This window comes from Dendrobium catenatum, unplaced genomic scaffold (assembly GCF_001605985.2).
Source record: "Dendrobium catenatum unplaced genomic scaffold, ASM160598v2 fragScaff_scaffold_1221, whole genome shotgun sequence".
In the NCBI taxonomy this organism is placed as follows: Eukaryota; Viridiplantae; Streptophyta; class Magnoliopsida; order Asparagales; family Orchidaceae; genus Dendrobium; species Dendrobium catenatum.
The window spans coordinates 249,569-264,713 of record NW_021319683.1 but is presented as its reverse complement, the minus strand read 5'-3'; the positions used below and the strand labels follow the sequence as shown (position 1 = coordinate 264,713).

Below are 15,145 nucleotides of genomic sequence, written 5' to 3'. Positions count from 1 at the left end.
CATGTATGCATCACCTACACAGCCGTTACAGTAGCAGCAGCATTCATGGAATCTCAGAGTCGATAGTATCTGATCGAGATAAGGTGTTTCTCAGTCAATTTTGGAATCTAGAGGGAGTTGTTCAGGCTGCAGGGCACGATTCTCAAGAGCAACATCGCCTACCACCCACAGACAGATGGGCAGACGGAGGTAGTCAACAGAATCCTGGAGACTTACAAGCGGTGTTTTGCGTCTGAAACACCTATGATGTGGGCCAAGTGGCTAACATGATCAGAGTATTGGTACAACACGTCATATCACTCAACTTCTCAGCTGACCCCATTCAAAACATTGCACAACAACAACCTCCACACTTAGTGCATTTTGGGTAGAGGAGCACACCAGTCTCTTCAGTAGAGTAGTACTTAAAGGAAAATGATAAGGTGCTAGAGGAATTGAAGAGACACTTATTGAGAGTACAACAAATTATGAAGAAGCAGACAGATGGGCTGATGGCATTGTGGGGCCCAACTGGTTTAATAGAGAGTAATGGTTGTAATTAGTGAAGGCTTTGGGAGGAAAAAATTCAAAATTAATGACTGTTTAAGGATTTCTTACTTGTATTTTTCTTTAAGTAGTTTCTTCCTAGGGGGAGGAGATCATCTGAAATTTGGGATCTCTTGGTGTTGTTTGGGCTCTAGTCATCGGCTAGGGATTGGGAGAGCCGGATCTTCTTCTCATATCGAAGATCCATTGTATCGAGTTGTTTCGTTCATCCATTATTCAATCAAAAGCGTATTTCCTTGCAGTTTATTTACAGACTTCTAAAAATCTATTTTGAATATTGCTGAAATTTTGAATTCAGCACAATTTTCTCTCTGGTTTCATTACTATTTCCTACCACATGCTTGGTCCATCTCACCTCTTAGATCAGCATTTTTTGTGACCACTTTCTTAAGGTTGTTGGCAATAAGGAATATACTCTACCAAATCAGCATGAGCCTCCTCATCACTAATATGTGTAGATTATTCAATGATGGCTTGTATAGGTGGCTATGTACATATTTCGAAAATATGTCGAGCTGAAGATCAAAAGCCATTGAAGTTAGATTGGTCTTTGTGAGAAGAGGATCCATGTTGATGTCCACGATTATTTGTCGACTTATGTTGAGGGACTAAAATTAAGTGCACAATAGGGATTGTAAAAGAAGAGTAAGCTCACTCAACAAAAGCATCTTGGTGCAAACTCAGCCTACCTCCACTCTTCTCGGCCTCTTTTCCATCACTTAAAACTACTTGCCTCTTCTTTGATGGAAGCTAGGGTGCAAGATTTTTTACAATCACTTTAAGGAGCTATTCAATGCACATGTTACATCTACAATCACTATTGCATGCTTCTCAATTGGCCAAGTTGATGGAAGATCATTTGGTAGACAATCGCCATCCACAAACTCCAATAATTAAGGGAATGGCTGCAGAGTCAAAAGAGAAAATTTTAAACTTCTGAATCACTAAAGGTCTCAACCATTCCCCCTAGAAGCAAGCCATATTTAACCATGGTTGTTGATGGAGATGTCAGAGGCACTAGGCGAGACACTTGTAGGGCAGAACATTTCCCAATTTTACAACCAGTCTAAATAACATTACTCATCGCTCAAATGGACTCCAATTCATTTAACTATTTATTCTACACAAATAACCTTCACTGTCTTGAGCATCCTATGCTCTATTTATTCAACTCTCTTAATCGAATTGGGCTAATCAAATCAACAACGAGAATCCCAAACATTTAAGCTTTTGGGTTGTTAAAGAGTGTTACCTTATCCATCATTGATGTCTTCTCATATTTGTGTAATAGAACTTTTACCACTCTTCATACTCCGCATGTGCTCCGATCTCTACGTCAAGATGGTAAAAGCAAGATCTGAAAATGTGACGCCCCAAGATCTAACTTGGAAGAATTATTCAATCGATCCTTTAAATTATAACTTACCAGAGATATCTATAATCATCAATCAGATAAACCGTATAACAAAATCTACAATTTAAAAAAAAACATCAATGTACATATTCTGATCATTCCCAAAAGTTCATTTACAATACTCAGGATCTACACATCAATCACAAGTAATCTATCCTGTCATGAGTACAAAAAGAATCACTATAACAAAAGAACAAAAACCTGAAGATTCCTGATCAACCTCAATCTCCTCCTGGTCCCTTACCCTGACCTGAAAATATTAACCACATATAATGAGCTTCAAAAAGCCCAGCAGGTCACCTAATACTTACAATTGAAATCAAAGCACGGTACTGAACAATATGCATGTCAATCAGTCAAATCCATAACAATCACTTACACATGATCATTGAATCTATGCAGATACAAAAAATCAGTAATCAATGCATGATCGGTAGATACCAAAATCATCAGTAGAAGGATCGATAAACAGTAGAGAAATTCATAGAGAAAATCGTCAAATCAATAATATCAATCAAATTAATATCGTATCAATAACCTCAATCAATCGCATCAATAGGATCAATCAAATCAATGAATAAAGAAATCATCCCCGGTCAATAGTATCAATCGGTATAAAATCATATAAAATAATCAATCAATACATCGTAAGAACAATTGAAATCAAATCAATACAGTAAAAACATATTCTATATCATATGGTCAATGTATCACATGTAGCAGATCAATATTCAGTGTATCAATGAATCAATAGTATCAATAAATCTATATTATCAATGAATCAATCATATCAGTGTCCGCAGTATCAATGAATCAATGCAATAACAATATCCATATCAGTATCAATATTCAGTGACATGAGTATGCAATATCAATGAAATCATACAGTAACAGTAAACCCATAAATCCGTCAAAAAATCCATTCAATAGCAATAAATCAATTTCATATCAATAAATCAGTCAATCGATAAATCCATAAAGAAAGTATAAGAACAATACTTTACACATGCATTCAATACAATAGTCTTACTGAACAAGTACAATTACTGGCTATTAAGGCATTTTTCGGTCTTGGAATATCGATGAATCGTTGTATATCCGTTGGCTCAATAATAGAGTCGTCACTCTTTGCCCATCGGCCGCCCGTCGGCATAATAATCTCCTTATGACTCCCAATCGTTGTATCAATGATCAATAGAGGATAACACCAAACCCTTTTTAAAGGAAAGCCCGTCGGCCCACCATCCAGTTGTTGACCTCTGTGTAATGCACAAAAGAAAACAAAAAAATCAAATCAGACCAAACCTCGTATCCACGAAACCGGCCGGAAATCCCACAGAAATCCCGCTAATTTACTGCAATCGGCGCCGCTAGTGTCGCTTCTCCGCGATTCCTGCAGGAGTTCCGTTGGATCGGACTCTTTTCGTGTCGTTAAATAGGAGACGAGGAAGCCGCTCTTCTGGCTGCTCACACGGAGTTCCTCCCACGCACGACTCCTCTCCAACTCCTCCACACACATGAAGCTCTGCTTCCGTCGCTGCTTCCACGACCGACCCCCTCTTCACGATCTCCCTCTTCTCCCAAATCCTTCTTCCTCTGCCCGACATCCAGCCTCCCGATCTCCTCCCAGATGCATTGCGATCAATAAACATGATTTGGCCCAATTTAGAAAACTCCTTAAAATATCGTATAGTAGACAAAAGTCGTTATAAAATGCACAGTTCCAGAAAATTTCCAAATTACTAGAAATCGAATAAAACAACATTTCAAAGCTTTACTTGTACTGAAACACTATTTTTCAACAGCCTGATAATTTTTTATTCGATAAAAACACAAAAGACTACAAAATACCCGGTAAAAACTTTCCAAAAGATACTCAAATCGTGTAATATCATTATTTCAATAACATATCAAAAGTTACGCGGTAAAAGTTTCATCCATACAAAGATAGGGGTCATTTTTCGGTAACAGAAACACAAAACTGAGTAGAAAAATACCAAAATACGAAATCTTCAAAATCAGACATAGGATTCGGATTCCTTACTTTGAGACAAACAAATCTTCCAACTGCGTCGTCGGACGAAAAGCGCTCCGTGGCCACCGAAATCAAGCTTTTCTCTTCTCTTTCTCTCTCCAGCTTTTTCTCTCTCTTCAAAATGATTCCAAAATATCTCAAATCTGATACTTATTAAATAGGATCGTCCCGGACAATTCCTATTCGTCCCGAGACGATTTGCCCTATGGACAAATCTCGTCCAAACGAAATGGATTCGTCCCTGGACAACTTGCTCTCTGGACAAATTTTGTCCCGACGGTTCATCCTGGCTCGTACAGGTTCGTCCAGACGAATCAGGCAGATTCTTCACAATTTTCTTCAGTTCGTCCCGTACTAAATTCAATTCGTCCGAACTAACAGTACTCACAAAAATGAAAATTTGAGGGGTTTTAGAGAAAATGCTTTGCGGATTTGCTAAAAATGCTCAAATCCCGATGATGACTGTGTTTACAGAAAATCTCAATTGGAGGAGACCTTATTTTCAAAATACTCAAACCTCAATGCAAAATACAAATCTTTTAAAATGTTCTATCACCCTAATGATGGCTGCGTTGAATGTAAATCTCAATTGAAGGGGTTAATTCTCAAAAGCATATTAAAATTTCAAAATTTAATCTATACCAAGTTCTAAACATTTAAATAAAAATTTGATCACAAAAAATTTAAAACTAAAATCCATCAATACTTCGCAATGGTTTAACGAGGATGATAATTTGAAGAATAACTTCATATTACAAAGCACAGATGTTGTGTGGAATGCATTACAACAATTCATTCTCAGTTGATTCATTACCATCAGGGATGTAACACGTGCCCTTTGACTGGGTGATTTTATTGCAAAATGGCGGTCAAAGCCCATATATCATCTAAGGGCTAAAAGCTCCTTAAGTAATAAATTATAGGATGCACTATATAAAATATAAAGTCCTCTGTTAACTAAGATTGATTTAAATTCATCACCTTAGAAAAAACATACACCCTAAGTCTAAAAGATATTTTTGGACGACGCAACTCATGACTGTTGACAAAGTTTCTTCTGTCAGGTTGAATCGACTATCTCCTCCAACTAAGTAGACTAGGGAACATGACAGCCTGGGATGATGGAACCGTGGAATTTTGATCAGACCCATCATCATTCCCCCATCACCTGCTTAAAGTATACATTAATAAATTTAAATCATAAAATCCAAAACCAGATTCGATGCTATCATACATTAGGTAATTATTGCGGCCTATTTAATGATTAGTCTTAATCGAAACTCGAAAGTTCTCTTTTATTCTCAGGGGGTAATAAACCTATTGTTCAACTATTTAAATTCAATTTCAATTTCAATTTCAATTATAAATTCAACCCTAAAAAGTGACATTTTGATGTAGAACGAGAATGACGGCTTTGCTAGGGAGAGCTTGAAGGCAATAATTTGTTACGATTCCTATCAGGAAATCTGAAACATTTCAGATTTTTCTCACAAAATCTGAGAGAATTGGAGGTGGAGAATAGCTTCACGCCCTTTCCCAATATTCTGAGAATTACTTCAGGTTTCCTTTCTAAAACCTGAGAAGGAAATCTCAAGTTCAAGTTTATTCGTATCATAGAGCCAAGGTTCTTAATTTCATCATACTAAATCTTATTTAATATTTAAATATTATTAAATGATAATTATCAAATTCATAGCCATCAACAATGCATATGATATATATTATATTAATGAAAAAATAATTAAATTGGTATGTTGACTCTTTATAAATGATCAAAATGATCATCAACTATATTAAGGACTATTTTGATCCTGAAGTATTTAAAAAGGAATCAAAATAATCTCATGATGAGACTACTTGGTTCCTTTTTTTAGGAGTTGAGGGTTCAAATTAATACTTTAATATAGTTGAAGACTATTTTGATCTTTCATAAAGAGTTAATGGACCATTTTAACAGCCCTTTACTCTTATATTAACCTTAAGCACCTTACCATATAAAAATTCTTGGTTGATATAACTTTCACTTACTTTAGTGCCAATAATATAACTTTTCACTTACTTTAGTGTAGGACTCCGGATGCACTACGTCACACATTTAAACTTATTAGTATTGAAGTATGTTTCTATTAGACATGTCATATTTAGCCAATTATGTTATGTCATTTGACAATATTTTGACATTCTTTTCAACCGTCGGAGCAAAATGGTTATTTATGATTTTAAACATATTTATCATTATCTTACAACAACAACAACAACAAGCTTTTATCCCACTACGTGGGGTTGGCTGCATGAATCATTTTTCTCCATTGTGTCCTGTTAAGAGTCAAATTCTCATTTAAATTTAAGAAAGAAAGGTCATTTCTAATATTTTTTAACCAAGTCTTTTCAAAGTCAACCTCTACTTTTTTTAACATAAGTCAAATCTAATACATTTACTCTCCTAAAAGAATCATCAAAAGGCCACCATTTATGTGACCAAACCATCTAAGGTAACTCTCTCTAATCTTATCTTCCATTGGAGCTACTCCAACCTTTTCACATATATGCTCGTTTGGTAACCTGCCTCTAACAGTAAAGCCACTCATCCACCTGAGGTTCCTCATCTCTACTACACTTAACTTAATATTATGCTTCACTTTTAATGGCCAACATTCTACACCATAAAGCATTGCAGTTCTAACCACCATAAAGCAATGCAAGTCTCATTCCGTATCATTATTTTAAAATAAAATTAAAATGATCATGAATTAGACTACCATTATATAATAGAGGTCATTAGGTTGTAACTAAAGATAATTGAGTAATGAATAAAGAAATGGCATTTGATCTAGCAATTTTTCTCCTAATTGAACTTCCACCCTTTCCCTTACCATAAGCGTCATTCATGCTTTGTTTCTCTCAACATCCTACCTCCCTACTCTAAGGAAATCTTTATTTCAACCCTCTCAATCATCTTCATCTTTTTACCTCCCTAATTAGTATTATGCATTAATTCTCATCTTCCCAAAAATAAGGTATCAAAGTCCATTATTTCCATTTCCACTAACATGCTCAAATATGAAATCTCATTTCAAAATTATGTCATCTACTAATGACGCATCTCATGATAGCTTATTTTGAACATCTTATGTAAGAATCTATATAAGATAGGATATAAATGTAATGCTCATATGAAATCCAACTTTAATTTAGGAAAACTCTATAGTCAATTTACAACTACTTATATAGATAGCCAGTAATCATTTTACATATTTTTATGACTTCAACATAACTTTGATACAGACCTTCATTAACACCTACAAAATTGATTTCAAGTACTAAACAAATGACTCTTTAAGATTAACCAAAATATATATATAAAGATCCTTTCATTCTATCCATACATCTCCCAATATCCTTAAAATTAAAGTGAAGGGTATGCTCCAGAAGCAAAGTGAAACGAAACAAAAGAGCAAAACATTGTTTTACCAAAAAAGTCGGGGAAAAACTAAATAATGCTTTGAAGCATTGAAGTATGTGTTTCTTTTTAAAGTGGAAAATGCTTTAATTATTCAAGCTTTTTTATGTGACTGCCATTATTTTAACTTTTTTTTTTAAATTGGTTTGATCATCATAGGCTCTCTTTATTAAAACTATGCTTTGATCATATTGTTGTTTTTTTTTTCATTGTAAAAAAACATCCAATTATTTGTTAATAAAAATTAAATCATTTGAAATACAATCTTCTTACTTTTTAATTGTCAAAAAACAACATATTGATTTAAAGCTATAAAGTTTTTTATATTGTTTTTTATATTATGATGAATAATAGTGTTTATGGCTAAGTTTAAACTTTCAAGTGCTACTTACATAATTTATGCTTCATATTATTTAGCATCAGGCCTCCTCATAAATCATAATCACTGCTCTATCAAATTTAACTTGAGAACGGACCTAAATCTTACATGCTCTTAATTGACTATATAAAATAATTTCTTTATTAAGCTATTGCTACATGTATAACAATATATGCAACTATAAATGGAATGGTCTTCAGTTAACTAAAGCACTAATTTACTTTGCACTTTAAACTTTGAAGCTAAAAGAAATCTTGTACACTTCACTTTGTGGATTGCACTTTCAAATCAGCAAACATTTCGTGTTGTAAGTGTGAAAAATAAATTTGCTTGAAAAGTTCCAGTATTGCCTATCTCTGAAAAGTTTGATATTTATCAACATTTAATGGTTGAACCCTAAATTGACTCCAACTGCTATCACCATTCTATTTACATAAGGTGAAGAGATTTTGCGGTCATCAAGGATCTTGGTCGTTGCAAAATAAAGAATAAAGTTTCTTCATGGCATATATTTGGTATATTAGTTTGACCAGAAGTTAATAAATTAAATGGGGCTTGTACTCCACTACCAGTCATTGAGGTTAACATAGGCTCCTTAGCATTCGTCAAAGAGATAACAGTTTGATGAACCAATCAGTCTAGACAGTTTCAACGGCATATTCCTTGCCTTATTTTCTTAGCATGAAAGTTGTACAGCCAAAGATCTGATGAGTATTACAGAAAGCAATGGCTGCTTCTATGCCCCAATAAGCAAAAGATTTCACTGGAAAGAGAGTGATTATGAAACAGCCAGTTTACAGCAGCATCTTCTATATCCATTAAGTCCTACTTTAGATTTTGAAAATTAAACAAGGATTAGCTTCAAAAAGAACTTGAAATTACCCGAAGATCATACTCAACATCAGAACATTCTGATTTTACACCTCGCATGCATGATTTCTGCCCATTGATATGAAGCCATGCATTTATCTGCACTTGAGACACAATGCAACCATCACCATCAGGGAATGACTTCCGATAGTTGAGAATGAAGCATCTATCACGGCCTCTAAATCCCTATGTAACAGGCACACATTTGTAGAGATCATGAGACAGGAAACAAAAAAATGGATAAAGAAAACTCAATAATGCATATACCTCTGTACGAGCACAAGCCCACTCCTTTATTCTAGGATTTGGTGCTTTCACATTCATAGGTTGACTATCAGTATGATGATAATTATTTCTGGCATGCAGTATACAATTTCCATAGAAGCCAACCTTTTCATTATCTTCTCCTTCAAGCTCACTTTGCAGTAAACCCTAGGAAAGAGGAAAAGCAGGAAAATTAAGGAATGGGCTGACAAGACGAGCACCAATTTTCACTTACAAAACAAAATTTTCCAGAAAGTATAAACATAGAGGATGCTAGAGTCATGATCAACATCAGTCCATTCTGGATTTCTGGGTTAATTTGGTTGCATGTAGATAATAGTTTTCATACTTTAGAAAATGATTTTATCTTCAAAAAAGTGTGAAAAATGAAACAAGTGCATTTGAGGAAGTCATGAGGAGTTTGGAATAATTACTAGTTCCTAACCATATCCAATCAAATGATAGGCTTAACAATTTTGAAATTTTTTCAAACTTTGTTTTCTGTTTTCTAATTTCAACAAATGACGCTTTGTCTTTTTTAAAAAAGATATATTAGCATGAGTGTATTAAAAGATGTGAGGCAAACATGTAATATCTCTTCACAGTCGAAGTTTTATTTCCTAATAATTACCCTCAAATGATAACTGTTGTCAGCACCATAATCTATAAAATTCTGACTGAAAAGTTAATAATAAGCAAGAACAGGCTCAAATAGCAAACGTTTCTGCCAATCAAAACTAAGATAACACATCTTGATGTCAAAATAATGTGGCCTAAATACTACGATTAAAAAAGGATTTTTTCTTCCCCAAGATATTCTATAACTAAAGATGTATTTGTCATGATTGAATTGATGTATTTAGAATGACCAGGAAGAACGAAACTGTAAATAATACAATGGACGCAATGATAACAACAAAAGTAAAACGGCTGGATTCAATTAATCAAGCATACTTTCTGGTGAGCACACCAAGGATGGAAATGGATAGAGCAATTTGAAACTCTGCACTTAATGCACGAACCCCCATGACGGCCACAAAGAGAGCAAACCTGGAGCCAAGGAATTGCAGCCGATAATCAGTAATGTAGATTGATAAAGAAAAGTAAATTATAAGAATAGGATTGCATGATATTACATTAATAAGTTTTAGCGTTGCATAAAGGTATTACATTAAAAAAAACCCTTAAATGATCATCTTTTTTTTATTCTGAGATTTATTAAGAATGCATTTCTGCCCAAGGCAACTTACAATATCTTGAATGGCAGGTTGAGCACCACAAACATCAAAAGCGTTCATTTTGCCAACATTTGGGCATCGTGTACCAGGAGTCCATAGCCCACAAACTACATGCACCCATTGCGTAACAGATGGATCAAAAGCTCCTTCAATAATACTATTATTGACATTAATTTTGTCTGCAAAACCATCAGTCTCTTCAGTAGTATTCTTCTGGTCGTGCTCATCTATGTCAGCAGCAGCGCCTGGAAAGGCTTCAAAGCTTCTAAACCCAACAGATGGAAAAAAAGAATATTCATCATATTCAGCTTCATCTAGTTCTAGCGAACTTGGATTCAAAACTCCATCCTTCATACTTTCAAATGGCCAAACTATTTTTCTTGAAGTGGATCCAACAGTAACTTTCCAGACTTTTAATAGACTTTTCACAATATTTGAACTTCTCAGTGCCCGTGTCATTGCACCTCCATCATAGCCACACAGAACACAAGCCTACGTACCCATTGCAGGAACAATAAGAAAACAAGGATAAGGCCATAATAACAGTCTTGTACATTTCAGTGACAATATCATTCCATTTTCCACAGTTATATATGTAGCACTCGCCTCTTATACACGCACAAGAAGAGGAAAAACCAAAGAAATAAAAAACACAGCTAGACAGCATTAAGACAATCCCAACGAGAATCCACTAAAGCCTAGCAGCAAACAAAAAAGAACAACATAACACATTATGGATTCTTTTTGAAGTGAAATTTTATAACTAGGAAATAATATAGGTGCATCAAGGGAAATTTTTTAAAATTGCTATAAGGAAATAAAAAGTTCATAAGACAATATAGCATTTTATGTAGAGGTGTGAGAATTGAGGAAGCAACTCATCACGATGATAAGATGTGCAAACTTCTAATTCAAGAAGCAACTTCTTCAGTTTTTTTGATGGGGACATCGACAAGAAGTTTCGACGCATTTATCAAAGGCGACACAGGAGATCGATGGCCATGATGGAGAGTCTTTACTTTTGATGCATTTTCTATATTAGCATTTTAGGTATTAATCATGTTATTTCAGTTTTTCCGTTTTTGCCCTTATGGGTAGTTGGTCGCTATTGTAGCCCAAGGGGCATTCTAGTCTTTTGTTTTCTTTGTCATTTTAGAGGCCTATATATATGGCCATCTTCTTATGTATGAGGATTGATTTTTGATGAATGAAAAGTTATTTTATTGATCTCTTTGTGAGTTCCAAAAACTCCTCTAGATCTCTTTGTGAGTTCTTGAGGAGAAAGCATTGTTGATCTCTTGGTGAGTTCTATTGGAGGAAGAGTCAAGGTTTGTGTGTTTTGATTTTCCTTTCCCTCCTCCAAGAACCGTGACTCTCTCCCCTTTTTTTTTTCTCCCCACAACCTTCTCCACCAAGCCATCCCGCCGCCCCTCCCAACCTAGCCGCCGGCCAAGAGCCACCCGCCGACCCCCCTTGCAGCCGACCCATCTTGTCGTCGGCTCCTCTTGAGTCTTGCATTTGAAATTCAAAATTTTCTCATGAGGGATTCATTACTTTCCTAAAATAAATCCTAGAATTTAGGCAATCATCATAATTGAATTTCAATTCCAATTTGAAATTCAAAACGTTGCCTAATGTTTGCATTCAAGTTTTCCTTTTGTTAAAATCTTTTAATTAAACATGTGGGCCCAACTTAATTAAATCTTATTCCCCTCCCCTTTCTCTATTTTAGCAGGCCCTTCATGGGCTCCTTCTCTCTCACGCATTAATTCCCAATCTCCACAAAATCAGCCCCTCTCTCTCCCCATATGGCCGGCCACCTCTCTCCAATTGTTTCTCTCTCCAATTGCCACCTAATCACCACTTAATTACCTCATTAATGCCTTTCCCTCCCAAGATCTAATTTCAATTTCAAAACTTGGAATTGAAATTAAGATTTCTTCTTTCTTTCTTAATAAAAATCTGAAGTTAAACTTCAGATTTTCTCCTCCCCCAAAATAGCCTCTTCTTCTCCCCTCTCTCCCTCCCAACCGTGACCCCATCTCTCCCCCAATCCCACGGCCCAACCCTCTTCCCCTCCAAGCCGCCACCTCTTCTCCCCTTCTCCCTTTTTCTTTGCTCCGTCAATTCCCGGCAATGATGTATGGCGGATCCCGAAGTTGATCACGGCTTCGCGTACCACGAGCAAGGGGAGATCGACATCTTTCTCTCCCCCTTCTACGAACCGGATTGGGAATACGACATCACCGTTGAACGCTACGTTAACCGGATCGTGTATTGCCTTGCCCACACCATTGAGCTTCAACAACCAAGGACCCCGTGGTCCCTCACCAGAAGATACGTGCCACCTCCACCTCCGGCTACCTTCCCAACAACGACGTTCCTCGGCTCGTCCGTTCTAGTGGCTACTTCATTTCTAGTGTAGAAGATCTTTCTCCGCTCAACCTAGATTCGTAGGGAAGAGAGTAGATCCTCAAAGGTGAACACCTCATTATTAACTTTTGGTTACAAGCTTTTACATTACTTCACCTTGTATTTGATTGAAAGTGTCTTGGTTAATCTCCATGCAATTCTTTGCCTAAGCAAGTGGAAGACTGAGAATTCTTGTAACCTACTTTGAATTGACGCATCATTTTATAAATGTTAAGCTTCTATTAAATTCTCTTGATAATCTTGTGTAACTCCAAGCATGTATCACATCACTTTTTGTATGTAAAATTGCACTAGAGCTAAAACTAAGTATGAAATGCATTAAAAATTCCTTATATTGTTGAAAGCATGTCTATAACTTGGTATTCGTGTGCAAATAACAACCTATAAATTTTAATGATGTAAGCTCAAAATTACGTGCCTTGTAACTATATAAATATTTCACTAATTGATAATACTTTGAAAATAAAGACAGTGTGTTAACTTTCTCCTTTTTTTTAGATACTTGCATTGCATTACTTATTTATTTTATATTAATGCATGAAACGTTTAACTCCAAGTTATATAAATTGATAATAAACTGTTAAACCTAAGGAATGTCATATTAGATAGTGGGAGACAATAAAATGTTATGATACTTGCACAGGTGGGACAAAAGGGACCCCAATTGAGACATCAAGACCTCAATGTAATTTAATGATGAAAATGCTAATGTTGGGTTTTACATGGGTTTCATTGAACATTATTATGAAACCTTAAAGGGCTAATTTATGTTATAATGAAGGCCAGAAAATGTAGACATCTAATCAAGACATATTCATAGGCTTAAGATGAAATGAGATGTGAAAAAGAAGAAATTATTAAATGAAATATATATAAATAAATTCAAGGTTGGTCCTTTAAATCATTAAATGACATGATATCATCTTACATATAAGATTTTGCATTATGATATTATTAATTAATGGTAACATCTAAATGTTAATTCATTTTATAAGAAACTTATGAATTTTAGTATATGGAATGTAAAGGGTGTTCAAATTATGAATTGTGATCGGTTAACGTTAGAGATGCATATCTTTATAAGTCTCATAGCTCACCAGATTTTTATTATGATTGTTTTTACATGAAAAGGTAAGCTAAAGTTGAAACCTTGAGTAGATTTAGGTCAATTTAAAACTCATCTTTTATTGTATAGTCGAGTAAAATAAATCCTAATATGAGGTATGTAAGATATTATTATGGGAATGTTTTGGGGGTTATTAGTGGCTCTATATATATTTGGAATGGTTTCATTTTGTTGATGAAAGTGATAAATTCCATCAAGAATATTATTAGAATGTTTATAAATTATGAATGTTAGATGATTTGGATATTTTTCAGTGTTGCATCATGCATCATTTGGTAGAGAGGGTCAATGTGATACGTGACAGTATATATCCCTAACCACTTTTTTTTTTTATATATATATATATCCCTAACCACTATGAATCATGAACACTTCTAATAAGACTATCCAATTTGCTTTCCTTTCTTATAGCTCTCTAATAAAAACTTATGACACTTTTCAACGCATCATGGATACTTCATGAATACCCCCTAACATTTTAAGTATGAGAACAATGAAGTGTACTACTTGATTTAGAAATCCTGAGACAATAAAACCTATAGTTTACTCATATTTTTTTCTATACTTGATTTAGAAGTATATCATATCAGTAAAATGCCTTTCTTAACAATTTAGAATCACATTTTAGATTCCATATCTAGCTAGTGTTTGTGCATCATAATCTCCACCAATCATACAACTTTTTCAGAAGTTGAACAAAATGTCCATGTTATCATTACTAGCATAAAGACCTATATATTTTCATAGATGTAAATAGGCTAGTTATTGCTCACAATGTTCTGAGAGTTCGACTTGCAAGGTCTGCAATACCAAAGGTCCTTTGGAAATTTGGAAATACCATAGCAGGCCTGGTGCACCTACATAACATTTTTCGCATTTTTATTAACGCTAAAAAATAGCCATATGGATTAAAAAAAAACTTCATTAATCACGCACTCTAATCATGCATCGGTTGCATTCCAACAAGCAATTCATTGCTTCTTTGTTTGAACCTCCACAAACACAACACAATGCTTCTGCGTCAACTGGAAAGGGCTCACTCCTGCTCCAAATAATGAACATCAGAGTTTCTAGTAGTGACAAGGGGAATACTAAAATATAAAACAATGAAATCGTTAAATAGAATATAGCTCCACAACTTCGATGGCCTTCCTAAGCACATAATTCCTGAACATGCGCATACCTTCTTCTGTTCGTTTGCAATTGCTCGCCAGTATCAACTTTATTATTCACAGAATTGCTTCTAGATATCATGCTAGCATACCATGTATCTTTTATAGCCTTCCCGAAACCTAAATTCAACACATGAGATTCCGTACCTGGGTGCAGGATGCGTTTAATTACCATTAGAGAAGAGAAGCATAGCTCAAATACCCTGAA

At 35.0% G+C, this 15,145-nt stretch overlaps 1 protein-coding gene across 1 annotated transcript in view; it reads right to left on the bottom strand.

The window, feature by feature from the left end:
* The window catches only part of LOC110100284, a 60,036-nt gene that overhangs the window by 10,827 nt on the left and 34,064 nt on the right, over window positions 1–15,145 (bottom strand). Inside the window, exons 9-15 of the mRNA XM_020827721.2 lie at window positions 14,949–15,084; window positions 14,702–14,807; window positions 14,539–14,622; window positions 10,219–10,698; window positions 9,923–10,018; window positions 8,972–9,136; window positions 8,717–8,890 (exon numbers count right to left, since the gene is read on the bottom strand). Coding sequence (XP_020683380.1) covers window positions 8,717–8,890; window positions 8,972–9,136; window positions 9,923–10,018; window positions 10,219–10,698; window positions 14,539–14,622; window positions 14,702–14,807; window positions 14,949–15,084 — 1,241 coding nt within the window. The remainder of the gene's footprint in view (window positions 1–8,716; window positions 8,891–8,971; window positions 9,137–9,922; window positions 10,019–10,218; window positions 10,699–14,538; window positions 14,623–14,701; window positions 14,808–14,948; window positions 15,085–15,145) is intronic.